Source organism: Osmerus eperlanus, chromosome 3 (assembly GCF_963692335.1).
Source record: "Osmerus eperlanus chromosome 3, fOsmEpe2.1, whole genome shotgun sequence".
Classification (NCBI taxonomy): Eukaryota; Metazoa; Chordata; class Actinopteri; order Osmeriformes; family Osmeridae; genus Osmerus; species Osmerus eperlanus.
In genome coordinates this window covers 6169721-6196702 of record NC_085020.1, presented here as the reverse complement: position 1 = coordinate 6196702, position 26982 = coordinate 6169721, and the positions used below count along the sequence as shown (strand labels likewise).

At 43.8% G+C, this 26982-nt stretch overlaps 4 protein-coding genes across 7 annotated transcripts in view; 2 read left to right on the top strand and 2 right to left on the bottom strand.

Annotated features, from left to right (window-relative positions):
• Window positions 1-1280: 1280 nt before the first annotated feature.
• Window positions 1281-14006, top strand: fer1l6 (fer-1 like family member 6). The gene is made up of 42 exons (XM_062456815.1): window positions 1281-1434; window positions 1777-1865; window positions 2074-2197; window positions 2302-2356; window positions 2473-2604; window positions 2703-2765; window positions 2860-2938; window positions 3287-3443; window positions 3672-3861; window positions 4099-4291; window positions 4442-4779; window positions 4920-5028; window positions 5153-5306; window positions 5420-5540; window positions 5630-5730; window positions 5864-5954; window positions 6054-6173; window positions 6264-6416; window positions 6545-6722; window positions 6849-6973; window positions 7212-7346; window positions 7451-7600; window positions 7674-7781; window positions 7915-8076; window positions 8279-8480; window positions 8577-8707; window positions 8794-8916; window positions 9159-9204; window positions 9655-9699; window positions 9926-10014; window positions 10118-10246; window positions 10521-10655; window positions 10804-10931; window positions 11016-11186; window positions 11493-11647; window positions 11758-11900; window positions 11998-12086; window positions 12227-12325; window positions 12444-12685; window positions 12768-12925; window positions 13094-13194; window positions 13304-14006. The coding sequence occupies exons 1-42, from the start codon at window positions 1397-1399 to the stop codon at window positions 13482-13484; spliced, it is 5532 nt and encodes a 1843-aa protein (XP_062312799.1). The 5' UTR covers window positions 1281-1396; the 3' UTR covers window positions 13485-14006.
• Window positions 13990-15999, bottom strand: LOC134017310 (uncharacterized). Of its 2 annotated transcripts, none has more exons than XM_062456812.1 (3): window positions 15355-15999; window positions 14883-15245; window positions 13990-14749 (listed from the first exon to the last, which is right to left on the bottom strand). In XM_062456812.1, the coding sequence occupies exons 1-3, from the start codon at window positions 15932-15934 to the stop codon at window positions 14175-14177; spliced, it is 1518 nt and encodes a 505-aa protein (XP_062312796.1). In that variant the 5' UTR covers window positions 15935-15999; the 3' UTR covers window positions 13990-14174. The 2 variants fall into 2 exon arrangements, with proteins under 2 accessions (XP_062312796.1, XP_062312797.1); XM_062456813.1 differs by having other exon boundaries at window positions 14883-15242.
• On the bottom strand, window positions 15998-19613 carry LOC134017311 (uncharacterized). Its single transcript, XM_062456814.1, has 5 exons — window positions 19483-19613; window positions 18346-18681; window positions 17913-18079; window positions 17398-17412; window positions 15998-17220 (listed from the first exon to the last, which is right to left on the bottom strand). Exons 1-5 carry the CDS (start codon window positions 19559-19561, stop codon window positions 17146-17148), a joined length of 672 nt encoding a protein of 223 aa, XP_062312798.1. The 5' UTR covers window positions 19562-19613; the 3' UTR covers window positions 15998-17145.
• Window positions 19614-26118: 6505 nt separating this feature from the next.
• The window catches only part of raph1a (Ras association (RalGDS/AF-6) and pleckstrin homology domains 1a), a 44670-nt gene continuing 43806 nt past the window's right edge, over window positions 26119-26982 (top strand). For 2 of the 3 annotated variants that reach the window (XM_062456809.1, XM_062456806.1), the window contains exon 1: window positions 26119-26347. The gene's annotated coding sequence lies outside the window, so the exon portion shown is untranslated. The remainder of the gene's footprint in view (window positions 26348-26982) is intronic. The other variant, XM_062456810.1, reaches the window with a different exon arrangement.

Genomic DNA, 26982 nt, shown 5'->3' with positions numbered 1-26982 from the left:
TATCACAAAACAAATGCTGTTTGTACTTTAAATTTGTATGTATCTTTGAATTATGAATTATTGCTCTTTTTTCTTGCAATGTATTGTCCGTCCAGTAGAGGGCCCAACTGACATGACAGATCATAGATTGGTACAGACAAAACTTTTCTTACCATTGAAATAACGTACACTTACTAATCATTGGTACTTTCCTGTTAAACCTTCTTTGACATTAACTGTTGTGTACATAATGACAATAGTTAGACGATGATAATTACACCTTGTCTTGTTTGCAACACTAATTCCCCATCCTTCTGTTCAGATGAAAGACAATACTCTTGTACCTGTCTAAGGAGCATGACAGTTTGCATGATAGCCTGTGTGTATTTACCAGGGGTGTGTAGACTCAACCTGCCAGCCTCAGAGATCCTGTTCACCTTGGTAAACCTCTGAGTAAACATCATGCATGGCTGCATGCCAGATCATCCTCTGATTGAAATGACCATGGAGCTAACTTGTAAATAATGCTGTTTCTAAATGCTAATGTACATAAGACATGGCAGTCTGCTGTTTTTAAATTACCATATGGAGGGACAGTAAATCGTGATTCTATAAGATCATAACAATCTCTTCAGGAACACACCCTTCTATAAATTACAATAAAGCTTTAGATGCACATCTTCATGTTCTACGGCACCTCTCACAACTGATCAAATTCAGAAAACAGGACCTAAGGAAGTATACATGTAATAATGGGTGTAGTTAAATGAGTAGCAGGGATCATAAGAAGGACTGGTCTCCATATGCTTTTCTAAGTCAACAGTGTAGCACGTATCACTCCTTGTGCTCTGAGGTGCTGGGTGAACTCCAGTCTGTGCCTCAAACCCACCACAGCTGGAGATAAAGCTAGTTTCTTCAGTCTACAGGACCTGTTATATTCTAGATCTGAGAACATCAAATGGCCTCCAAACCAAGGTAATTTATTCACCACTCATTGACATTACCTCATATTATATACTGTGTCAATCTAAGGATTAGAGTGGCTGTTACAACAACTTGTTATACTTTGTGTGTTTGCAATGACTGTTGAACAAGCCCCATCATAATACAAACAGAGCTGTATTGAACTAGAGCAGCGTTCATCAGTGTATTGTAGATTATTGAAATATGTACCGTTTGGTGGGATTGGTAACTAGTCATGTCTGCTAAGAGGGCAGGTTCCTAAAGAAAACCGCAAACACGCAACTTTCATCCCGTCACGAGCAATCAAACATTAGGTACAAGCAGGGTTAGGAGAGGAGCTTTAGTCATTTGAGGTTCTCTACATTAAAGACGAGTGAGACGTCAGATTTAGCGACGAGACGTATTCTTGAGAGAGAGCTTGTTTCAGGGAGTACTTAGACTTTTACCTGGCAGAATGGATCCATCGAGCCACAGTCCTGGTACACAACACAGGTGAGCCCGCCTCACAGCTACCTGCCTCCACCTCTGAACCCTCTAACTCGCTCCCGAGCTTAAACTGGATTGATCGATCGATCTCTGTTTTTCAGAGATTAATTAGACAAATTAGTTAATTTCCTTTTGTGTATGTTCATCGGGGACTCCTGATGCCATGCTAAGGCTAAGCTCAGTTTGTTTAATGGGACTGTATTGGATTGGTGTCTGTGTGAAACAGTAAAAAGACAGATACAGTAGAGTGGTGGTGGCGTTTGTCTGGATATGTCTGTATTTGTGTACTTTCATATAATGCATTGCATTTGTAGCCCATGAGTGAGAGTGATCTGGTCATGTGTCCAGGAAAGGGAAGGGAATGTTTGGCCTGAAAGTGAAGAAGAAGAAGAAAGTCAACACAGAAGGTCTGGTCTTGGCAAACAAGGGTGCTTTCGGTAAGGCCTTGAAAACAAACACGGCAAACTGTGTACAGTGTAAGCGGCTTTGGGAACGCGAGAGAGATTGGGTCCTGTCTTATTGTGAACTGCACTTGAGCCACTTAAGTAAACTCAGCCTGCTACTGAATGGTTGGGTTTGACTGTGTTTGCATTGAGATCATATGTGTTATAAACGTTGTTCTACATGTGTGTGAATGTGTGTTAGATGGTGCAGAGGCCCAGGCTAACGCCGAGGGTGCAGATCTAGAAGGCCTGAACCCTGAAGACAGCAGCCTTGCCGGTCCCTCAGGCCTCAACCCTGTCAGACCAGACCAGCCTAAAACCAAAAGGTACAACGCACACTGTATCCGTCTGTATCCCTCCAGTCCTTCACCGTCCTCCAGACATACGTTTCGAAGCTAACGACTGTACTAACACAGCACTGTCCTAACAGACACAAGCTCAAGCCAAGAATCCTGGATGCTGAGAGTAAGGCACAGTCCTTCCAGGTAGACACACACGTCGCAAATGATAAAAAAATAAAAAATAATAATAATCAGGTCAACTTCCAATATACGTAGGCCTCAGTTGAGGGAAGAATCGTGCCTTTATCTGTGTCCTCTAGATAGCCATCAACATCACAGAGGCCCGACAGCTGGTTGGAGAGAACATTGACCCCAGCGTGGTGATAGAGATAGGGGATGAGAAAAAGCAGACGACCGTCAAAGAGGGAACCTGCGCTCCCTTCTACAATGAGGTGCCCCCCAGGATCTTCACCTGTTCTGACCTCAGGCTCTTCACACAAGACTGTTGTAGGATGTGGAAGTCTAACTCTCCTCTCTGTTTTTGAAACAGTATTTCGTGTTTGACTTCTTTGGCCACCAAGAGACCTTCTTTGATAAAATCATCAAATTTTCAGTGAGTAGATAAGGAAGGAAAAGACACACTAAAACGCTTGTGTTGAGCATCAATTGTGTCTTCCAAAGTGAAAGTAAACTTCCCTCCTTCTCAGGTGATGCATTCCAAAATCATGAGAAGCTTTTGTGTTGGATCCTTCAAGCTGGATGTTGGGACAGTCTACAGACAGCCTGGTAGAATTACCCTCCCCACCACCCCCACCATCCTCCTCCTCTCTCTCTCTCTCTCTCTCTCTCTCTCTCTCTCTCTCTCTCTCTCTCTCTCTCTCTCTCTCTCTTTCTCTCTCTCTCTCTCTCTCTCTCTCTCTCTCTCTCTCTCTCTCTCTCTCTCTCTCTCTCTCTCTCTCTCTCTCTCTCTCTCTCTCTCTCTCTCTCTCTCTCTCTCTCTAACTTACTTTGCTATTCTTTCTCTCTTCTACCCCTTCCACTCCTCACCCTGGCACGTTAGAAGTGTTAGTGTGTCCAGACCGGGCTTTATTATTCTCCCTCCCTCTTTCTTGTCCCCATCCCTGTCCTGCCTAGGTCATCAGTTCACCAACAAGTGGGCAGTGCTGACTGACCCTGCAGACATCCGCACAGGGGTCAAAGGTTACCTGAAATGTGACATCGCTGTGACAGGCAAGGGAGACGCCATGCAGCCTTCCCAGAAGCTCAGCGACGCTGAGGAGAACATTGATAAGTGAGAGGCGCACACACACACAGTAACACAAACACATAATGTACTATCCAGTACACACGCACACACACACACAACACAGTGATCCTTTTCACACAAAACTAAGAAAACATTGACACAGCTTGCTTGAGCGTCTGTGCAGAATGTGGATCACAGCAGTAATCCCCCTACTGTATGTGTGATACTGAAAGGTGGTTTGAGGTGTCCCTGACTGGTTGTTCTCTGACCCAGGAACCTGCTGCTTCCAGAAGGTTACCCATCAGAGCGTCCCTGGGCCCGGTTCTATGTGAAGGTTTACCGGGCCGAGGGTCTGCCCAAGAACATCATGGCCAACATCATGGCCAACGTCACCAAGGCTTTTATAGGGGACAACACGGCCCTCATAGACCCATACTTGGTGGTGTCCTTCTTTGGACAAACGGTATGAAAGGAAAATGTCCTTTGTCCCACTTTCTAGTTTCTTCACCTCTAGTTTCTTCACTTCTAGTTTTTTCACTTCTGGCTTGTTTGCTGTGTTTGAGACTTAATTGAACTAGTTTAATTGCATTCTTTTTTCAGTTGGTCGAACGTTAGAGGCTTCTGCTTGGTGCCAGGTTAGGTTAAGTAAGCAGAGGAAAGGATCTGAACTTGAGCCAGGTGTACCGTGTGTGTGACCCAGGGCAGAACATCGACCCAGAAGAGCACAGCAGACCCGGTGTGGAACGAGCAGGTGGTCTTCAAAGAGATGTTCCCTCCCCTGTGCCAGAGGCTGAAGATTCAGGTGTGGGATGAAGGGAGCATGAATGATGTTGCCATAGGGACACATTACATCGACCTGCGCAGGATCTCTAATGAGCAAGATGGTGACAAAGGTCTGTCCAGGTCTTTGAAAGATTTTTTTTTCTTCCTACTGATGATTATCACAATATTTACTTGGTATAACCTGCCTCTCTCTCTTTCTCTCTTTCTCAATCTCTGTCCCTCTGTCTGTCTTTGACTTTCTCTCTTTGTACTCTCTTTAGGTTTCCTCCCCACGTTCGGCCCAGCCTGGGTCAACCTCTACGGCTCTGCCCGCAACTTCTCCCTGGTGGACGACAACCCTGAGCTGAACGAGGGTGTGGGAGAGGGCGTGTCCTTCAGGGGGCGCGTCTACCTTGAGCTAGCGGTGGAGATCCTGTCAGGGGGGCCGGGTGCGGCGGAGTCCAAAACGCCCCGCGTGAAAGATACCAAAGCAGGGAAAGCTGGAGGGAAGGACCCCAAGGCCCCCACTGGGGGGGCAGGTGGAGGCGGGGGGGCAGGAGAAGAGGAGAAAGCCAAGGCTCTCGGGGCAGAAGTGATGCCAATAGAGTCTCCACCTCAGGTGAGGGACACTCATCCCACTGCTAACCACCACCACAGTCCCTTACCGGTCACATTCTTCTAGGTTGCAATTACATATATCCTTATCGATCTGAAGCTGTTGGTCAGAGCTAGATCGGAACGCTGTCCTGCTCTCCTCAGGCCAGCGACACTGACAAGGACACCTTTCTGCTGTTCGGAGCTTTGTTTGAAGCCTCCATGATTGACAGGAAGGTCGGGGACAAGCCAGTTAGCTTTGAACTTTCTGTCGGTCAGTACATTTTATTTTTTGAGAGACCTTTTACATCTAAACAAATCAATTGGTGACAAAGTATATATCGTACTCACAGTGTGTGTGTGTGTGTGTGTGTGTGTGTGTGTGTGTGTGTTTCTAGGGAACTTTGGGAATGCCCTAGAGAACCCGTCTCAGCCCAGCACTAGAAAAAAGGTGGAGAGCTCCGAGGCTGAGCGCACCCCCCTGCTGGAGGCCTCGGACGTCTGCAAGTCCTCCACCCCCTCAGAGAAACCCCTCATCTGTGACGGGAACAGGTGAAGACCCCATCACCCCATGGTCGTCTCTCTTCCACAAACGGTCCTGTGTGCAGATGGATTGCGGTCTCGGGAGGATGATGCGGTAATCCAGTGCGTCTCTGTGTGTCTAGGTACTACATGCACCTGCCCATTGGCAGAAAGAAGCCATGCGTCCATGTGTTCAGTCGCTGGGAGGACCGCACCTATCGTCTCTACAATTCCAACATGTTGGAGAACATCGCCACTGTGTTTGTATGTCGACCTGCTTCCGCCTTACACTACCTGACCAGACATCTGGGAAATGCACTGGGAGTGACGGTGATATCGTGTTCTGTATCCAGGAACAGGGTATGGCCAGTGCAGGAGAGCTACACAAGCAGTCGGATCCTGGAGCGGAGCTTCTCATTCGTCGAATGTTTCAGGACTTCTGTATGGATGCCAGGTACTCCCGACACCGTCAATTTATGATGACAGGTGGCGTGAGCATGGCCAGTGTGTTTACTCTACACTGAACATGTGAAGTCATCAAATTATTGTGTGTGTGTGTGTGTCTGTGATTACAATCTTTTCTGCAGACACTTCATAGCCTTTACAGATGGGAAGGTAAAGAAACTTCAGCTGACAATGTTGGACAAGAAACGCCTCACGATGTGCAAACAAGAACTGGTACGGGCCTTTCATAGATCATGTGACCTCATATTCAAGTCAATATTGTGTTTTGTACAGTATGTGTGTGTGGGTTCATGCCACTGCTACCCCCATCAGGAGAGTATGATAGCTGAAGCCGAGTCCATCGCTGAAAGAAAGCGTAAATCCCTCAGTGTGAAGGAAATACTCCTGGAGGCATCAAAACTCTCACAGAAACTCAGGTTCTTGGTGGAGGAGGTACGCTGTGTGGGTGTGTGTGTGTGTGCACGTGTGTGTGTGTGTGTGTGGGATGACACAAAACTGACTGCTCTTCTCCCTTTCATCCAGCCCCAACACACTGTCCCAGATGTGTTTGTGTGGTTGCTGAGCAACAACAAACGCGTGGCATATGCCCGGGTCTCCGCCCGCGACCTCCTCTACTCTGCCAACCCAGAAGAGAGGGGCAGGGACTGTGGCAAGATTACAACCTTATTCGTCAAGGTAAACGAAGTTTGGAGAAAAAAAAAAAAAAATACCGAAATGTATATATAGCTTAATGGCCTCTAGAGACAGCTTCTTGTTTCTAACCACCTCTGTTACACTTCCTGTATACACTTGCCTGCTCACAGCCCCCAGGGAAGCGTGTGGTGGGCTGGACCGTGCTGGCTAAAGTGGACATCTATCTGTGGTTTGGGAGCTGCACAGACTCCTCCCATGTGCTGGAGGAGTTGCCTGAAGGGATGGAACCCAAAGAGGGCGCCACTCAGGAGCATGTAGGTGCCCCTCCGGACCACCTGCTTTATCAAGGTATGACAAAGCACTGCTGCAATCCATACCACAAAAGTATAATAGAGTATAATCTTCAAGTGGGGTTAAATGGCTAAAGCCACTGTAGTGTAGTTGGATTACATTTAGATGTGTGTGTGTCCTCAGATCATCACAATTTCCAGCTGCGAGCCCACATGTACCAGGCCAGAGGGCTGATAGCTGCAGACAGCACAGGACTCTCAGATCCTTTTGCCAGGGTCTCCTTCCTGTCTCACAGCCACAACACAGCAGTAAGCGTTCCTCCCACACAGTACACTACACTCGGGTACACTGACACTTCTCTTTCTCCCTCTCTCAGTTATTTCAGGCCTCTCTATCCTCCCTCTTTCCCTCGCAGATGTATAATGTTCTCATCTATTCTAGCAAAAGCTTTTATCCATAGCAACATCCAAGGGGTGATTCAAACCTTCAACCTCTCGATCTTGCTGTCAAATGCGATACCGCTGAGCTATACCCATGTCCTACCAGATCATCAACCAGACCCTGACCCCTACCTGGAACCAGACACTGCTGATGAGAAAGCTGGTGCTGCACGGAGAGCTGGCTCACCTGGCACAGGAGCCGCCACGCGTTGTCATCGAGGTGTACGACGACGACGCCCTGGTGAGAGACAACAGGATCCGTCCAATCACAGGATGATCTCATCTTTCCGATTTTTGGAGAAATCCACCTTCCTCCTCATGGAACCTGTCTGTCTTCTCCCTCAGGGCAAGGCAGAGTACCTAGGCTCCACTGTGGCAGTGCCCGTGGTTCGAGTGGCAGACGAGCCCTACTCTCCTCCTGAGCTGCAGTACTGCCCTATTTACTGCGGGGGGCAGTCTGGGGGCGACCTTCTGGCTGCCTTCGAACTCCTCCAGGTATATATAGTAGGAGGCAGAACAAATGAAACGGGTCAGTGGGACATTTACAGCAGTTGTCTCTCCTTTGTAGATCCCAGAGTCCGGTGAGGAGAGTCTTCCACTGCTCGAAGAGGCCGAGGGACTGGTCTACCCTGTACCTGCTAACATCAGGCCTGTCTTGAGCAGGTACCGCCTGGAGGTGAGACACACACTGGGATTTACAACCATGTTGAGTGTAAGGGGCTCTTTAAATTAAACAGGTGAGACAGGTGTGTGTAATGAGAGACCGGTGTGTTATGACAGACAGGTGTGTGTTGTCTTGCTTCCTCCAGGTGTTGTTCTGGGGTCTGAGGGAGCTGAAGAGGGTACAGCTGCTGTCTGTGGACCGGCCGCAGGTGTTTATAGAATGTGCAGGGAGGAGTCTGCGTTCCTCTGTCATCCAGAGCTATAAGAAAAACCCCAACTTCTCTGTTATGGTGGACGCCATAGACATGGTAACTGTTTCCTGTCCTGCTATAGATCGTTTTGCTCATGGCCATGAGTATAAATGTGTGTTAACTGCTGTAGCAACTTTTTAACACTCTCCAGTACTCGATGGTGATGATTGAGGTGATTCTTAACCTCCCCTCCTTCTCCTTTGTCCCCTCTGTCTCTCTCTCTCTCTCTCTATCCTTCCCTCCTTTTCTCCCTTCTTAGGAGCTACCAGAAAATGAGCATCTCCACCCTCCCCTCAGCATCAGTGTGGTGGACTGGCGGGCGTTCGGACGCAGCACGCTGGTAGGAAACCACGTCATCAACAACCTGCGGCCCTTCAAATACACCCCTCTCTCTCTGCCCCCAGCCAGCATGATGGCCAAGCCTACACCTGCCCCGGTTCTGGACCCACCTATCAGAGAAGGTGAACATCCTAAACGTGATGCTGGGCTCTTATGAACCCCCCCCCCCCCCTGGATTGGTCCTGTGTCTTCTTAGCTGACACTGTTTCCTATCCCAGGTGCATACCAGCTGTCAGCAGACAGCGACCCCTCGATAGCGATCCCCCCCGAGGACTGCCTCATCACCATAGACCAGGAAGCACCTCCTGGAGCTCCGCCCACTACTGAAGCGCCGCCTGAGAAGAAGAAAGTGAGAGGACACGCAAGGCCACAGAGGGCACACACGCACCAGCGTACACGCACACTGTCATTAAAAACCTCTTTCACGTCCATTAGGACAACAGACAGAGCTCGAGGAGGTCAACGAAGAGGAGAAAACGCACCATGGCAGACGAATCAGCAGAGAGTGTCATCGACTGGTGGTCCAAGTACTACGCCTCAGTGGACAAGATCCAACAGGTGAGAGAATTGGGACTGAATACAGGTATACAGGAGCTCAGTTGTTAGAGCACTTCACTGCAGATCAAGAGGTCACTGGGATGCATCTGAAGGGGTGACCCGGGTTACGGACTTACCTAAGTGAAGTGAGTGAAGCACTGAGTGAAGCTTCAATCCAATGTGTGATGTTGCAATGGGCAAGAATATGAATTAAGATCCACCTTTGAGATGAAATTGAATGGATGTTATGATTTGTCTTGCAGGCAAAGCTAAGAGACGGGCACCCATTTCCAAATCTGTATGAGAATGGTGAGTGTTGATATACAGGTTGTTGTGGTATCAAACTGAGAACTCTTAATTAACCCTCGTGCTGCCTTCGGGTCACATGACCCAAAGGTTCATAACGAACCATTGTTGTGTTTACCCAATTTTACCCAATACAAAAACAAATAATTTTTATTTTATTTTAACCTTTGCAATGTGGGGGGTCTGAGACAGCCCAACGGTTAAAAGAAAATGCTTCACTTTGTTTTTGTATGCGGTAAAGTTGTCGCAATACAACGGTGGGTCACAATGACTGATGGGTCAGAATGACCCGAAGATAACACAAGGGTTAAGTAGGTATTCAGGTTTCACTGTAGAACTGAATGGACAACACTCTGGTGCTATAGTTTACAATGTACTCTGGCATTATGACATGCAATATTGTGGTCCCTTACCACACACGCACACACACATACACATTGTTGTGCTTTGCAGTATCTCCATTCCAAAGCTTGCTTTCCGATGGCGTAGACTCCTTGGGTAAGGAAACTATACAGTAGCTGGTTGACTTTATGGGGTTTCACTTCATTCTCTGCTTTTGGTGGAACGCTCTATACACTTCACACTACACAGAGGACACCACAGTGCAGGACAGTGGGGCTTCTGGTCAACATTCAACACTTTCAGTAACTGTGTGTTTTTGTCTGTGTGTTTGTGTGTGTGTGCGTAGAGAGAGCAAAATGTTGTTTGTTTGTTTTTTTGCTAGTTGGTGGCCAGCAGTTTGATGATAAAAAGAAGAAAGTACCCAAAGTGAAAGATGTCAATGTGCTAAGTGGCAAACTGGCCACACTGCAGGTACTGTATGTCAATAATAATACAACACAAACATGTGACAGTGGGCCACAAGGACTGGCCAATTCATCACCACGTTGATTGAGACTGTGTCAATCCCTTCCAGCTGTATGACAAGGAACTGGAGGCAGAGTTTGGTCTGTTTGATGACTGGGTGAACACCTTTGAGCTGTTCAGGGGCAAGGCCAACGATGAGGACGGAACGTGCGATGAAAGGTTCGTGGGCAAGTTCAAGGTGAGTAACGTTATGCCGGTGGTGGGTCTACCCCGCAGTTGATCTGATCTGTTCCTGGTAAGAGAATAGGACACGAGAGGGGAAAAAAAATATTTTAAAACATGCCGAACAATTTCAAAAACTGCTATCAGAACAATAATCTCCTGTTCCAGAGTTGTCTCTAGGTTGGAGATCCATCCAATACAGTTCATAGGCTATACATCCATATACTGTAGATGACCAGTGTACTGTACTTGTCCATCAGTGATTACATCCCAGGTTACTGTGCGTCCAGGGTCGCTTCTGTCTGTACAAGCTGACTGAAGATGAAGAGTGGGAGGAAACTCCAGACCCGGGTCACTTCAAGGTCAACCGCGGGATCCCCTCCAATCACTCGGTCGACGTCCTCATTCGTGTCTACATAGTTTCTGTGAGTGGTGGTGTCTATATTCCGTTTAGTCTCTTTCTAAAAGACTTTGACTGATAATATGAGTTGACTGGTAAAGTGTTAGTGTGTGATCTAGTTGAGCAAGCTATCTGTGCTCCATGGTTCCCTACTGTACTGCTGTGCTTCCCAGGCTGCCAACCTCCACCCAGCAGACCCAGATGGGAAGTCGGACCCCTACATCGTCCTGAAGCTGGGAAAAACCGAGATCAAGGACAGAGACAACTACATTCCCAAACAACTCAACCCTGTCTTTGGCAGGTAGGAGACTTAACACAAACGGAGATCTATGCAAGGTTTTAAGATTCATTCACTTTGTCCTCCCGGACTCCTTTACTGTCTCAGGTCATTTGAGATCCAGGCGACGTTTCCTAAGGAGTCCCTGCTGACCATCCTGATCTACGACTACGACTTGGTGGGGGGTGACGACTTCATAGGAGAGACCAAGATCGACCTGGAGAATCGCTTCTACAGCCACCATCGGGCCACCTGTGGCCTGGCCACCGAGTATTCAGTGTGAGTCAAAGTTGTGTTCAAGGAGGCGTCGCAATATTTTATACTCCAAATAAGTGTGTGGGTTGTTACATTTACATTTAGTCATTTAGCAGACGCTCTTATCCAGAGCGACTTACAGCGAGTACAGGGACATTCCCCCTGAGGCCAGTAGGGTGAAGTGCCTTGCCCAAGGACACATCGTCATTTGGCACGGCCGGGAATCGAACTGGCAAACCTTCTGATTAATAGACCTAACCGCTCAGCCATCTGACCCTCAGATCTGACAGCCATCTGTTGTTTCAATTGTAACTGCTTCTTTTGATTCAGTGATGGGTACAATGCATGGAGGGACTCCCTGAAGCCCTCAGAGCTGCTGATGAAGCTCTGTAAAGACAACGATCTAGACGGGCCCCACTTTACACCAGGAAAAATCACCATTGGCGACAAGGTCTTCACAGGGAAAACCCTCTTCTCAGACGAGGGTAATCTATGGTGTCAGAGAGTATATAACTGCTATGTGTTGTACCACAGTGAAACCCTAACCTACATCCAGACAGGGGTGTGTGACTGCTGCCGTGTTGCTGTCTTACAGAGCAGACAGTGGAGTCCTACGAACACCTGGCTCTGAAGATCCTCCACAGGTGGGCCGAGATACCTGGGGTGGGGCTCAGACTGGTGCCAGAGCACATTGAGACGCGCTTACTCTACAACAAGGCCAGGCCAGGCATGGACCAGGTATTTACACTCTATTCCATTCTATTCTTTCCTGCCTTTATTCTAGTCAACACTATCAAACATCCCATTGTACATCATCGTGTGTGCGGATGCATAGGGTCAGCTCCAGATGTGGGTGGAAATGTTCCCTATGGACATGCCCCTCCCTGGACCCTCAGTGGACATTTCCCCACGCAAACCCAAAGGGTAAGGCTCTGACCACTCATTTACCATTGACCGTAACTGTACTTTTACATTTGCAGATTGATACATGTTAATGTGTGGCGTAGACTGCTTGGGTAAGGAAACATATACAGCATGTAGCTGACTGTGTGTCTTGTGCTAAGGTATGAGTTGAGGATCATCATCTGGAACACGGAGGATGTGATTCTGGAGGACACCAACTTCCTCACAGGTCAACAGTCAAGTGACATCTATATCAAAGGGTGAGGAGAACCATCTACTGTATGTGATTATGCTGTCTCCAAATTACACAGATACAAAAGTACACAGTATTGTTTCTGGCTAAACTGCATTTGTACTGTGATCTTCTCCTATATCTAGGTGGTTAAAGGGCTTTGAGGACGATCGCCAGGAAACTGATGTCCACTACAACTCTCTGACAGGTGAAGGCAACTTCAACTGGCGCTTCGTGTTTCCCTTCAGCTACCTACCGACTGAGAAAGTGGTGGTGGTCAGCAAGAGGGAGAGCATCTTCTCTCTGGACAAAACCGAGCAAAAACTCCCTGCCATTCTGGTGCTGCAGGTCTGGGACTTTGAGAGGCTGTCATCTGATGACTTCCTAGGTGAGACAAACTCCATTTCCAAGAGGGTCAAATGAGCTGAATGTCAAAGACGGGCCATCAGGTGATTTGTGTGCGTTCCTAGGCACGGTGGAGTTAGACCTGCATGGGTTTCCTCGCGGGGCTAAGTCAGCCAAAGCTTGTAAGCTGGACATGCTGGGTGACAGCATGGAGAAGATCTCCATCTTTCAGCAAAAGCGTTCCAGAGGCTGGTGGCCCTTCGTCAAGTCCGAGGAACTCACGGTACCACTCAAGTCATACTTCCCAGTTCTGTGCTAACAGGGCCTCTTTACCAATCCTTGTAAAGCAGATGTGTGTCGTCATATAACCCTTTCAGACTCTTGCAGACCACGTGTCATTATTACAAGCCTAGCACTAGCTTAGACCCAGGGTTTGTGTTCGCTCCTGTAGGGGAAGGTTGAGGCAGAGTTCCACCTTGTAACCGCAGAGGAGAGGGACAAAAACCCAGTTGGACGAGCACGCAAGGAGCCAGAACCACTAGAGAAACCCAAGTAAGATGCTCTAGTCAAGGCGTTCGTGTTTAAAACGGTTAGAAAACACTTCTGTTCACCCAAATTCTTCAACGCAACTAAGTCTCCCTCCCTCCCTCTCACCCATCAGCCGCCCCGACACCTCCTTTTCCTGGTTCATGAACCCCTTCAAGTGTTTCTTCCACCTGATCTGGAGGAATTACAAGAAATACATCATCATAGCCCTGGTCCTCCTCATCACTGCTCTGTTCATCGCCCTGCTGCTTTACACTCTGCCTGCAGCCATCTCCCAGAAGATCGTTAATGGTTAAGATGCTCAACAAACCTACACACATCACACTGTCAGGTGGTGGTGTGTGACCTGATGCTGTATCATGTATAGTGGCTGCTACCTGAGGAATGACTTGAGCTTCAACAGTTAGGATTTATTGAGATTTAGCAAGAAAACCTAATTAAAAACAATTTGTTAATGAAAAAATGCGGTGGCAAAATACTCACTGCTCGTCTTTCAAAATAAATGATTACATATTTTAAATAAAGATTTCATACGCATAGATACATGTAGGGAAATGTCAATGATCAAGTTTTTGTTATATCGATAGACATGTCAGGATAAGTTCAACATGCCTAACGTTCGACATTATGTGAAGCACTTTGAATTGCCTTGTTGTTGAAATGTGCTATACAAATAGACTTGCCTTGCATAAATATTAATTCTTCTTAAATAGACAATTGTGACAAATAAATACAATTGACATTTTAACCATCACTGTTAAGTAATTTTGCTCCTTTGATATCATAAAATCACAATCAAACTGATCAGTCATTTTGTATTGTAATTATCTGAACTTAAACATTATTCACCAGTGTCAAACATTATAGCCATAAAAACTATTCTATTCATGTCCAAAACTAAAATCCAAACCAACAGGTTTACTCAGACACAAACAAAATCACTCTTTAAAAAAAAAAAAAAAAACCTGTCCTGATTAGGTCTATCATTAAAAGATCTCAGAGTCCGTCCATGACAGACCTGGCTGTGCCTGTGAGGAAGACGAGGAAGTGGACGTCACCGCAGCGTGATTGACAGTCTCTACCAGGCTGTGTCCTAGCAACAGCGAGGAGGAAGGTGAGGAGTTTAACTGGAGAGAACCAGGATAAGCTAAGGCAGAGTTACAGTGAGTTCGGTTAAACAAAAGGCTACCATAGGAGGGGACAGTGTTGTTCCGCTGCTGCGTGGTGACTGCCGGGGCTTGGCTCTGGGTGTTCAGGGCCTGGGCTGGCCCTGCACTGGTAACCTGGGCCGACTGGTTCATTAGGCAGGCCTGGAGCTTGCGTTTAGCCCTCCAGCGAGCCACCCGGAGCCGGGTCTTCTCTCTGCGCTCTCTCACCAGGTCAGCCAAGAGGGGCTGGGGGAGGGACTTCTCCATTTCCCGCCTACGGTTCAGGCTGTGCCGGCGGAGTTCCGCCCTGCGAAGCTTGTACTCCTCATAGAGGCTCAGGTCCTTAGGCCACGCCCTAACTTGCCTCTGTGCCGTGGACACAGAGACGGACATGGCAGGCTGGGACAGGGAATCTGATGACAGAACAGGAGGTTTATAATTACAGCAAAATTGGAATTTACTTAACATGAATAAACTGCGACATGTTTACTATGACCGACTATAAATAGTTAAAGAGATAGGACAAGGGCATGAGTGACTACTCACACGTGTCAGAGCTGGTTGAGCTGAACGGTGTATGATCTATGAAGTTTCTGTTGTCCTGTGATGGGCCTCTCCAGTCTTCCTGACTACCCTGGGCCAGACGTTCACAGTCCAGCAGCAGAGAGGCCACCTCCTGTGGTTCCTCTTTTATACAGATAACCTCTACCTCCTCTTCCTCCTCCTTCACATGCGGTCGGAAAGAACCCCTAGAGGCCAGGGTTGAGCCCAGTGCACTTTCCGTCTGATCACAAGATCCTTGTATTGCGGTTGGAGTCTCTGTTGCCTGCTTACTGGTCCACTGATCAGACTCACACTCCTCATCCTTCCGCAGAGAAGCTGCACCATCTAGAGGCCTGGTGATCTCTTCTGGGGGGCAAAAGTCAAACAGACGTAATGATGTTGAATGTGTAACACGCCCTCTAGATTGTGACCATGATACAAACAAAAAATATACACAGAGCTAGTGCCATTTTACCTTCAGGTTCCTGGTCCTCCAATGACCCATTTACTACAGATACATTGCTTGCTGAGCCATCCACATCCTGCGAATGATTTTCTTGCAGGTTGTCAAACGATGTGGCCAACGAAGAATCGGGCGGTTGAGTGACTCTATTCTGGAGCTGGTAAATTCCCTTTGTTGTATTTCCTCCGTTGCCATCGTCCCTTCCTGCAACAGAGGCTGCTGAGGGCACTGACAACCCTGGGACAGTGAGGGTTTCGGAGCGGACATACGCGGTCTTCTGGCAGGGGGAAACCCGTCGGTCCTCCTTTGAAACCATGCCACTTAGGCTCTGCTTTAAATATTTTAATCGTATTTCCGACAGCTGCAGCCTCCCCTTAATATCTTCGTTCTCCTTTTCCTTGACTGCCTTCTCTCTTTTGACCGCAACCATCTCTCTTTTGACTGTTGACATTTCCTTCTTTAGCTCTTCGAATTTGACGCCAACAACTTTGAGCATTTCTGCTAAAACAGTTTCTACAGCTGTATTTACCGCTCTCTCTATGACTGTCCCCATCTGGCCACGCATTAGTGATACAGCTATACTGACATCCATATTTAAATGACGAGCTGAGTAGTGTAACCCTCAGCTAAAACGAACAAAATGTATGGTAGCTAACTTAATGCAACTCCTTTTAAAACGTTATGTTAGATAGGTATTATTCGGTATCTGACTAGCACTACTACTGTAGCTAGCTGGCTGGCTACACAGTAGTTGTTTCCGTTAGCTAGCTACTGTATCCCTTAAAATAGCTAGCTAATATGTGCCATTCCAGATCCAAGAAGGCTAACAAAATGTGCTGTATGTATTTAACTACGTTTAACTTGTTGAAATAAACAAATCTATCTTACAAACAAACAACAGAGGATGTCTATCTGCCACGTTTGAAGTCTAACTTGTCGCTAAATGTAAAAAAAAAAAAACTGTTGGTACGTTGCATAGACGGAAGTAAATATTGTTTTCTTGTGTTTCACTAAATAACGTTCGGTGGAGTCAGTAGTCTACACCGGGCCCAGTTTGTCTGAAATGAGCTAAATTCAGACGGTTGTAGGGCACCTGTATGCTGAATTTTACTGTCTTTATTTGTAAGATTTAAAAGTTTGTTTGTATTTTTTATACAGGCATTTGAATAGCCAACGGTTGTTTCCAGATATAATTTTTAACTCTTGCCCTTATGATTAAACAAAACCGTATTTATTTCTGAGTCCAAACAATGTAATAATTGTGTTTTTGACACAAAAAAATTTCATAAATAATCACGTTGCCAGTAAATTATAATTCTGCATAATGCAATTTCCTACTTATCAAAAGGCATAATCAATTTTTTTATAATCACTCTGCTGGCACTAAGATCTCCATAACTTTATTTAACTACAAATTCCAAAACAAGCGGTCACTACTATTGAACATAGTAATTTTTTTCATTCCGTCTTTGTAATTAAATAATGCAGTACAAAAAAGTATTTAACAATAAAAAACGTATCAGGTAGGCTAAACATAACTGTCTACTGTACATAGTACATAGTTTCCATTGGGGAATTCTGCAAACAAATAAGAATTGCACACAAGCTTGATGTTACTAGTTTGAGCTCTTATCACATTTACATTTAGCAGACGCTCTTATCCAGAGCGACTTACAGTAAGTACAGGGACATTCTCCCCAAGGCAAGTAGGGTGAAGTGCCTTGCCCAAGGACACAACATCATTTGGCACAGCCGGGAATCGAACTGGCAACCTTCAGATTACTGCAGCTTGCCGCAGCTGTATCACACCCTCACTCCAGCGGGCATCTTCCTCATATCCATGTAGGTTGAATTGCTTTCAGGGTTTCCTCCCCTTCTCTGAAATACACATGCATCTACTGTGTCATTCATCCCAAACTTACAAACTTAGTTTGATTCTAAGTGAAATCAACTGAAGCTGTATATTATACAACAGAGAAATAAATACACCTATTAGATAGTTTGGTGCTGTATGGAAACCTCTGAGGTGCATCATCAGTCATTGAGGGTTCTTACCTTGGTTTGATTATGCTGTGGGAAGAATCAAACACAAAACATTGTAGATTGTTATGATAATTGAAAGGACTACTGATACTCGCTTCAGATCTGTAACAGACGTTTCTGTCAGTTCTTTTGACACATGTCAAATTATGACCTAAATGTTAAATGGAAAAGTTCAAAACTCTATGGTCGTGTGGGTTAGTGAGTCATCATCCCAGACACTGATAACAGAAAACCAAAGATTATTGTGAGCTAGAGCAGATACTGTAGATAGAGTGATACAACATGATCATTTAGACAGATAAACTACATTTACACATTCTTACAAGTAATATGTTCATTCTGTACATCTGTACTCTACAGATTAGGGATATGTTATCCTCCTTTCAGCCTTGCGTATGAGCGTACATGCCTGCCGAGTTCATCTACAGACAGAATGTTAAATTCAACACTGTCAAGTATTCACTATATCCTATCGGTTTGTATGTTATTGAATTCAGTCAATTGTATTGTTTTAGAGTGAGGCAGACCTTTAGTTTGACATAGACAGACGTTATAACGAGGCTGTGGAGAAGAAGCAAGGCAGATAGTCCAATCAGCAGCCATGAGATAAGGTTAAGGTCTGGACAGTGGAGCGTGGCTGGGGTGGAACACTCAGAGACTTTGGTTGTATTCCTCAGGCATGGAGATGTGGCCACTGCTAACACAGAAAGTAAACAATTCAAAGTCAATTAAAACCCTCAAAACTTAACAAGGCATTGGCCGTGGCGGAGGTTGTTCTGTACAGAATCAGTTTGATGATTAAACATAAAACAGTGTAATCTACAATGCCACACTAAGACAATCGTAGTATTGTAAAATATACAGTATGGTCAACAGCTTGCTAGCTCTGAAGCAACAACACACAGTCCCCAAGACTGATAAATGCTGAGATGAAATCCATCTGGCAGATGTCCTACTGACCTTCGAGTAGTTTGGTGGGAGATCCTTTTTTGGTTATGATCGGAATTTTTGTTATGTTGGAGAACTCACACTGATAAAGCCATCCTATGTCATTTGGATCCACATTGTGTACTGTAAATTTGTGCTGGTTACTTTCCAGTAATAGCCAGGTGCAGTTTAGGAGGGGGTTCTCTTTCTGACAGACAATTTCACTCGTTGCAGAAGGATTTTCAGGAGGGGTGATTTTGTTCAGTCTGGCATCCATTTTTGAGTGGCCTGTTTTTGTGTGCTCACAAATGATTGAGAAAGTGCCATCTGGATTTAAGGTCTGACTGGCTGGCTGGAAAACCTGAAAAGCTGGGATAGGAATAACAAAATACGGAGCTTCAGTTAGATTAATGGGCAATTACTTAACTTGTGTTAATTAAAACCACATCATCTCATGTTATAGAGGCTTGTTGAATCTGGTAAGGGTAGTTTAACAAATAATCTTTAGTCGTTTTTTTTTTTTTTTTTACCCAATACTGTATTTACAATTTTATATTATGCATGTGATGAAGAAAGTGTTTTGTCCGTCTCTTCATAAACGGAGTGACTAAGTTCAGTTGAGTTCTGGATTTTAATAAGTATTTATCAATCTGCAGATTGGGAGAGAAAACCAGTCTTCTGACCATAAATGACAACACAACACCAAGCTTAGGTCTCAACCAGGTCTCTCTCCGCTCCGAAAGCCGGAGGACCATCTTTTATAGGGCACAAGAATGTAAACATAGATTGTGACAGTCAGGCAGTAATGACGTTTCAACAGTCTCAGAGAAAGAGATTCACTGCTCCCAACACATGACAACTCTCAGACTAGAGAGTTCATAGTTGGAGCTCTCCTTGTAGTCATGACAAGGAACGTTTAGCCAGTACTTTCTCCTGACCCCGAACATCTATTAACCCTGACACATAGACACAATATACTCTTATTAATAGCAAGCTTACATGAGAACGTACTAACTAGTATCCAATGACTAGTTCTATTGATTAGTGAATAATGTAAGCACACAGGAAATCCCAATTTCTTCCGCACATGTCTCATTTGCGCAAAATTAGATTATCAAGGTTTCTGAATGAATGGTATATAGTTGATGTAAAATAGATGAAAGATCTCACCATCACAGATGCAGAGAAGAAGGACCACGTAGACTGTGGTGATGAGTTGAACTCTCATTTCTCTAACTCGTGGTTTCATGACAGCTGCTTAGCATTGTGAACACAAAGGAGAATCCTGAATCATAAACCCTTCAATCCATCCAATCACAGTGCTTCAATGCAACTGCTTGTCTCTTATTGGACAGGTATAGACGTGAAGTAGGTTAGTTACTATTTTGGTTTGAGGACTAGATCAAAAAAGTTGTTTTTTCCTGTGCTGGGCCACTACCAAAAGAATCATCCACATTTTATATAATTTTTGAAATATTAAATTTTAATGCTTATTTTCTAGAATGAATTAAATGATGTGTAGTATGTAGAGTAGAAAATTAAGTTTTCTTTAGATTTTTATCATTGGATTGAGGACTGAGTTAGCTAACTGTCTAACAATGCAATTTCTTGCTAAGAAAGTTTCCTCTTTTCTGAATGAACCAAATGTTTTTAATAAGTAGTTATAAGCAGCCATGTTAATCCCACATCCTGTTGTCTCAGATTGTTTCTGTGAAGTTGAACCTCAAACCCTGTCAGCACTAGTTAGGTGCTGTCTGGGAGGTTTACTGTGATTGGCTCCCTAGAGCTTTGCTTCCTGTTTTTTCTGAAAACCGGTGTGAGGAGACATGCTGACTGAGTTATTTTCAGCCTTAGATATGTTTACATTCTCATAGTTCAACCTTAGATGTTCACAAACCTATGATTTTAAGTCATGTCACCTGCATTAGTAAAATAAACCTAGCATCCATCACCAAAAAGGTGTAAAAATAACAAATAAACAAGCATACTTCACAACCACATGATGCTGCTTACCGGGTGAACTGATGAAAAAAATAAAACTCTTAAATAAGTGAGGAGAATCACAGGAAACATTTTCAGATTCGAATAAAGTCAGTAATCTTCCCACTTTTTACCAAACTCATTCGTAATGATTATTTGTTGCATTAACGGGCAGTGTTCTAGTTCTAGTCTAAAAAGGAATTCAGCACATTTTGGTGTGGTTCGGTGGCATGTTAAAGTTAAGTATAATTTAAATACTGCCCCTTAGCAGTCATGGTATCACAAGGCACACAGCCAAAAAAGAATAAAGAAACAACCCAATTCTTTAGTGTTGATGAGACACTGACCACTTACAGAATGAAAAGGTTGAGAGGGTTACAAGAAGGAGAGGATTTTCTCTCTGGACAAGACCTAAGTGTAAACTCCCTGCTATTATTCTGCTGCAGACCACAAGTGACGTTATGATGCTGCTTGCATTTGTTTTGACACTGGGTCTGTGTACTCATTTAGGGGATGGTTGGAGGTTGAATTGAAATAAATGGTCTCCACATTCGTCTCTCTAAAAAGAAAAAATGAAAATGAAAAAGCCTGCATTAGGATACACTAGATTAGAATAACAACAATAAGAGAGTAGGCTTCATACTGGTTACACAACTTTTATTATACAGTACAGTATCTGATCCATTTTCCAATGTACAGTACTGTGCAAAAGTCTTAGGCACAATAAAAAGAAAAAAGGTTAAGAAAAAATGCTTTAAGAAATATTCATTCAAATCTGATACACTTAAACGAAAAAATGCAGCAACATTAAATAGATTTAATAGATTTACTATAATTCTAATTTATTTTTACTACAAATAGGTACGGTACAAAACTTTCTGCATCACTATTAGTATCCTCATCTGCCTCCTCACCGACGAGACACCAGATATGTCGCCTACTAATTAATAAACTGCTTTGCGCAATTCCTGTGTTGTTCTTAATTAAGAATTAAATAATAATAATAAAAGCTGCCCTCGTGTACACACCGCCCTCATCGAAACATGTAATTCAAGAAAAGCTGTAGCATTTAATTGAAGAAATACAGTATAAGACATTATTTGTGTAAAAATCTCTTGGGTGCCCAAGACTTCTCCACAGTACTGTATGTATTAATAATATTTTCTCTGGTATGTAGACAATAGTACCATTTCCTGCCACTTCCAGAAGGGTATCATGGTGACAGGTTCAGCAGTTGAAAGAGACAGAGATACAGATCAGGTGTCATTTCACCTTACCTTGGTACCTTAGTCAAACTGAAACATTTTGATTGTGAGATAATTGTACTGACATCATCATCTGGATTTCAAGAAATGTTTCGTATTATACACTGAATTCAGGAAGTATACTAATTTAATAACAATTTTTAGAGATAAGTTGAGAGATATAACCCATTTCAGTGTCTGAACATTCAAGTTTGATTTTCATCAGGTTCATAAAAGTAATCCACAGTACATTTTATACTATGTTTACAATGGTTGTATGGTCCAATCAGGGATGTGCTGACCTAAAATAGTTACTTTTAGTTACTGTTTAACAACAATACATTTGGTTTAAAGGGATTACTGTTTTTCTCGATTGCTAACACACAAAAGCTGTTAATGTAAGCCATCCTCACCATTGCCAATTCCCAGCAGAAAGACCATGGTCCCCTGTCTAGAAACACTATTTACCCTTTTTGACACATTTCTCTGGTCCCATTCACACTGTTTTGCAAATATCTAAACACAACTCTCACATTTGACACAAGACACAAGTGTGTCCATATTGTCATTTTGAAATGACAATATGGTGTCAAACACTGCCACTCAATAACTAAACTCAAACCAGCGCAATTCAAACACTCTCAACAACCAATTGTCCATGTGTCAGCACTAATGACCAAAAATACTCAATAAGCAATAAGGAGTTTGAAACTAATCAAAAACGCAACAGGGAAGCTCATCTGTGTTAAGGGTTTTAAGAAAACGTAGTGTGTTAACAATCGAGAAAAACTGTATCCAAAGTTTTACAATTCATTGTTCACTAGAATAGCCTGTTTGCCAAACTATGGCTTAAAACACTTACATGTAAAGCAACAAGAGAGTAAATTTACATTTTTACAGTCATTTAGCAGATGCTCTTATCCAGAGCGACTTCCAGTAAGTACAGGGGGCATTCCCCCAAGGCAAGTAGGGTGAAGTGCCTTGCCCAAGGACACAACGTCATTTTTCACGGCCAGGATTCGAACCGGCAACCTTCTGATAACGAGTCCAATTCCCTAACCGCTCAGCCACCTGACTCCCTAGAGTAACCCATATAGTAACATGTTTTCTACATACAAAGTTTGTCTACATTTAAATACATATATTATGGATGAATTATTATTATGACAGTCATCGACACTGGGGTTTGCCTTCAAGAAGCCTTTGCATGAGGGATCATGAGGGATTCATGGGATGACTACATCACATTCCGAGGTCTGGGGGCTGGAGTGGGTGATTGACCATGAGCCTTAGTGAACTCCCGGGGCTTGGTGTTCATGTAAACAGGCTGAGAAAGTTTCTCCCTCTTTAGCTTTCTCTGTCAAAAAGAAAAGATCACTTTTATGTATGTGCTTAATAGAGATATATATATTTAATATATATTAAGTAATCATCAATTTATAGTTATTGAATGAATGATCAGATATACTGTTCACCAGTACAACGTTTTTGAGGTGAGATTAGTGTCAGAACTCTGAAACCTTGAAAGACACTATTTGAAACTCTGATCCCTGCAAGGAAATCAAGGGCTGGGTTTAGGGACTGTACTGACTTACCATGTAATAAACAGCTATTCCAGACACGACAATGCTGTAGAGAAATAGGGTCCCACACGCCACCGTCCAAACCAGAATGCTGAAACAATCTTTGGGTCTCTGCCAAGTTTGGTTGGTGTGTAGAGTTTGGTTGTTCAGTGGTAAATAACAACCCTCTGTGAACAGACATAATCTCACAACATTAATGAATACATTCAGGCCATACTTACTGGTACTAGTGCAGTTAGATCAGTTGCTCTGTAATTTATGTTTTTCGGTGTGAGTATTTGTGTACCTTTCACATACAGAACTGTCCTCAGAGATTTTTCTCTGTACGGTGGAGGGTTATGTACCTCTACCTTACAAGTGTACAGGCCAGACTGGTTCACTGTCACCAAGTAATGTTTGCTGTTCTGGTTAGCACCAATTAACTGGACCCATCCCTCAGATTCATTCGGAGTCTTCCAGTTCCCATTCTTCCTGAGTTGTATGGAGTGCAGACATAATTTATCCAAGTACAGCTGGTACAGTAGCTCTTCTCCAGTCATGGTAGGGCAGGGTATAGACATTCTGCTGTTGACAGTCGCATTCTGAAAGGCTACCAGAATCGAGGATCATACTGTTAAGGGTTATGCAAATACAGTTTAGGTGACTGTAGAGGGAGGTCACATATGGTCGGATCTAACACTATCTGAGGCTAACATCACCCTGATCTTCATCATCATTGCCGTCCCGGAGAACATCGAGGCTATTCATTTCTAACCCATGTTCCAACCCAACTCAATGTTCATGCCAACAATGTATATTTTTGGTTAGAAGAATACATGCAACGAGTGGCTACAGGTGAAATTCTGGCAGAAAACCTAGTTGAGTCGAGTCTGAGCAGCTCAATATATAGTTGCAATAAAATATTTGTTGTTGGTCCCTCAATTGAGTAGGACAGGAAGTCTTAAACCATGCTCCAGAAAACACATAGCGTGTTAAATAGAAACATGGACATAGTGGGTAGTCAAAGAGTGTATCTCAAAAAGGTTTTGCTGTTGATTGTCATTTTTGTTATTGAGGTTTAGGATGTAGAAAATAATAGTAAGCTTGCTATGGTGCACACTAACTTTACCAACCTTTTACCTAAATCTCTTGTAGGTTGGAAAATCATGAAACTAATATCACCTTTTTTTTTTTTTTTTACTTGTAATGTATTGCTAAAACAAAGTAAAGTCTAAATCATTCTCCTCTTCAGAGCTGTTATTCTTTTACAAACTTTGAATGAACACCACACTTAATCTCACCAAGTATGTCCTCAGTGAATCCATCATCCATACCAATCCACAGCAGCAGTAACACTGTCCAAACACCCCCCATCTTGACCTCTCCTGCATGCAACAATCAAATTTGACCCGATTTTGTTAAATGAGACAGATTTTTGACATCTGTCTGACAGTGTCAAACTCAAATAGAAGATTATTGTGGTTGGGTTGTGGGTGGGGTTGTGGATGTGGATGAGGGGCAAAAACACAAGTGAAACCTTTGCAAATCCTTTTGTGAAAAAGGATGTCAAAGGTTGCTGAAATATTTACATTTACATTTATTCATTTAGCAGACGCTTTTATCCAAAGCGACTTCCAAGAGAGAGCTTTACAAAGTGCATATAGTGCAAATATTACTTTGAGTAAGTAATAGACGTTATCAACCCACGGTCCCAGACACTTAAACTATCTTGTTGTTTGTTTTGTTCCATTACAGATTTGCATTGTGACTCATCTTTATCTTCACAAGACATAATTCCTGAATCTCAACCCACATCATGTGTCATGTGTGTTATGATGAATGAAGAAGTTTTGTAGCCGTGACAACCCAGGATGTTCTCTGGTATTGCTTCATGTACAGTGGGTGCCCAAAATCATATTTTACCTGACAAGAGATGCGCAGGAGTCTGAAACCTGAGATGTGGGGGCAGAGAATGGCTGTTGCAGCAGAACGAAAAAACAAGAGTGAATAAAGTATGGAAGTATACTATAAGTATGAAAAAGACAGTAAGAGAAAGAGAGAAAGAGAGAGAAATAGAGAGAAAGAGAAAGAGAGAGAAAGAGAGAGAGAGAAAGAGAGAGAGAGAAAGAGAGAGAGAGAAAGAGAGAGAGAAAGAGAGAGAAAGAGAGGTGGGGGTAGAGCAGAGACAACGGAAGTGTTAAACCACAGAAGCAGCAGCATTAGGTTTTGTCATTTACGTTTTCACCCCTGGAGTGTTTAATAACCTTACTTGAATTTGATGTGACTACCAGGTCATGTACCCTATTCAACCATACCCATAATTCATTATTAGCCTAAAAAGAGAACAAGGATTGAACCCCTTCTCTTCTTCCCAGCAAGGCGCTTCCCTTACATGTGAGCTGCACTAGTTGTTTTTGCACTGAACCTAGCTCAGAAAGCAGTGCAGAAAATCCTTAATGTGCATTATGAAATATTTCACTAGAGGGCAGAGTCTTTTTATGTGAAAATCACAATCCAGAACGCCACCCTCTTGCCCTGTGCTATATACAGTATACAGTAAACAGGGATGTGATTTATACTGGGACTGTAACTGTAGCCCCCAGAACACACACAGACAGCACATGGCAGCAAACAGAACAGTCAAGCTGACCAGGAGTAAATAACAGTTGTTAAAACTCTACATAAAACCATATTAATTAACAAAATATAAATAAATCATATGCTTGTAATACATACTTGTGATAAAAGAAACATTGAATTTACAGTACAAAATCTGGCAAAACATTATGCCATAGAGGACAAAAAGCAGCAATCGAAATGCCTACATCAACAGTTAATACGTGTAATTAGACACTTATAACACAAAGTGATCAAGGACAAACTTAATGTCCAACACAGATAGCCCGACGGATTGGACTGCCTTCCAAATTGCAGTGTTTTGGCATGGTTGATTGATCGAGACTGATTGTAGGGCTGGACAGGAAACGGGATTCCATGGACGCGCAGGATCCGCGCTCCCGAGTGATTTTTACAGTATGGAGCTAGATGAAATCAGTGTGCCAGAATAGTTCCCAAGCAAAGGAGTCGGTAACAGCAGAGGACAACATTCTCTTGAGCAGACCGACTGAAACAGAGTGGCACAGTCCTACTGCCTTGTCATCAGGATCTGTTATATTATTTTTTCAATTCCCATCCCCGTTGTTGCGGTTTTTAGAAGGATCCTGTGGGGAAACAACTGGATTTCTGTCAGTGAGTAGCAGCTTTCCTCCTTGATGCAGTAAATGTTACACAGACTATAACGCATTTTACAAGATGATATTTTCTTCTACAGTGTCTTACAGCAGCGGTTGGGTTTTACGTTATTTCATCCCATTTGGAAATCATGCGACTGCTAGACCACTGTATAGACGTAGCTCGGAGTGCATTGAGGTTTTTGTACCAAACGTTGAATGGCCATGTAAATGCTTTTATAGTCTAAGAATAGGCTATAGCATAATGTGCATGATTAGCTCACATGAAACGTAATTATCCTGACGATGGGTGTGTATTCTATGTTTCCTGATATAATACCAAATATGCGCTGTGTATCCTACGCCGTAAGGAATGGACAGGGAAAAACCGCGGATGATTCCCGGCCTGAACAATTTACCGGGGAGAATGTGTCTAAATGAAAATTGTAACCGTACCTTTACAGATTCCTCACAAATGGTGAGCTGTAGAGATATTATTTTATTTACTCCTTGAGATGTCGGCCACCAGCCTATTCTTAATTAAGATACACAATTGATGGTTCAAAGGCGTGGCGTGGCATTGATATGGGCGTGTTCTCATGCAAGCGTTTGATCTTGGTGTATTTGTGGGATTTCTGGGTCATCACCACTGGC

Coding starts and splice junctions, on each gene's coding strand:
- LOC134017311 (XM_062456814.1), bottom strand. CDS start 19,561: ATGAAACCACGAGTTAGAGAAATGAGAGTTCAACTCATCACCACAGTC. Junction 18,682..19,482: donor TCTTCTCTGCATCTGTGATG/GTGAGATCTTTC, acceptor TTCCTATCCCAG/CTTTTCAGGTTTTCCAGCCA. Junction 18,080..18,345: donor TCCCACCAAACTACTCGAAG/GTCAGTAGGACA, acceptor CTGTGTTAGCAG/TGGCCACATCTCCATGCCTG.
- fer1l6 (XM_062456815.1), top strand. CDS start 1,397: ATGGATCCATCGAGCCACAGTCCTGGTACACAACACAG. Junction 2,357..2,472: donor GTAAGGCACAGTCCTTCCAG/GTAGACACACAC, acceptor TGTGTCCTCTAG/ATAGCCATCAACATCACAGA. Junction 7,782..7,914: donor TGAGCAGGTACCGCCTGGAG/GTGAGACACACA, acceptor TGCTTCCTCCAG/GTGTTGTTCTGGGGTCTGAG.
- LOC134017310 (XM_062456812.1), bottom strand. CDS start 15,934: ATGGATGTCAGTATAGCTGTATCACTAATGCGTGGCCAGATGGGGACA. Junction 15,246..15,354: donor GGAGGACCAGGAACCTGAAG/GTAAAATGGCAC, acceptor TTTGCCCCCCAG/AAGAGATCACCAGGCCTCTA. Junction 14,750..14,882: donor CTCAACCAGCTCTGACACGT/GTGAGTAGTCAC, acceptor TTCTGTCATCAG/ATTCCCTGTCCCAGCCTGCC.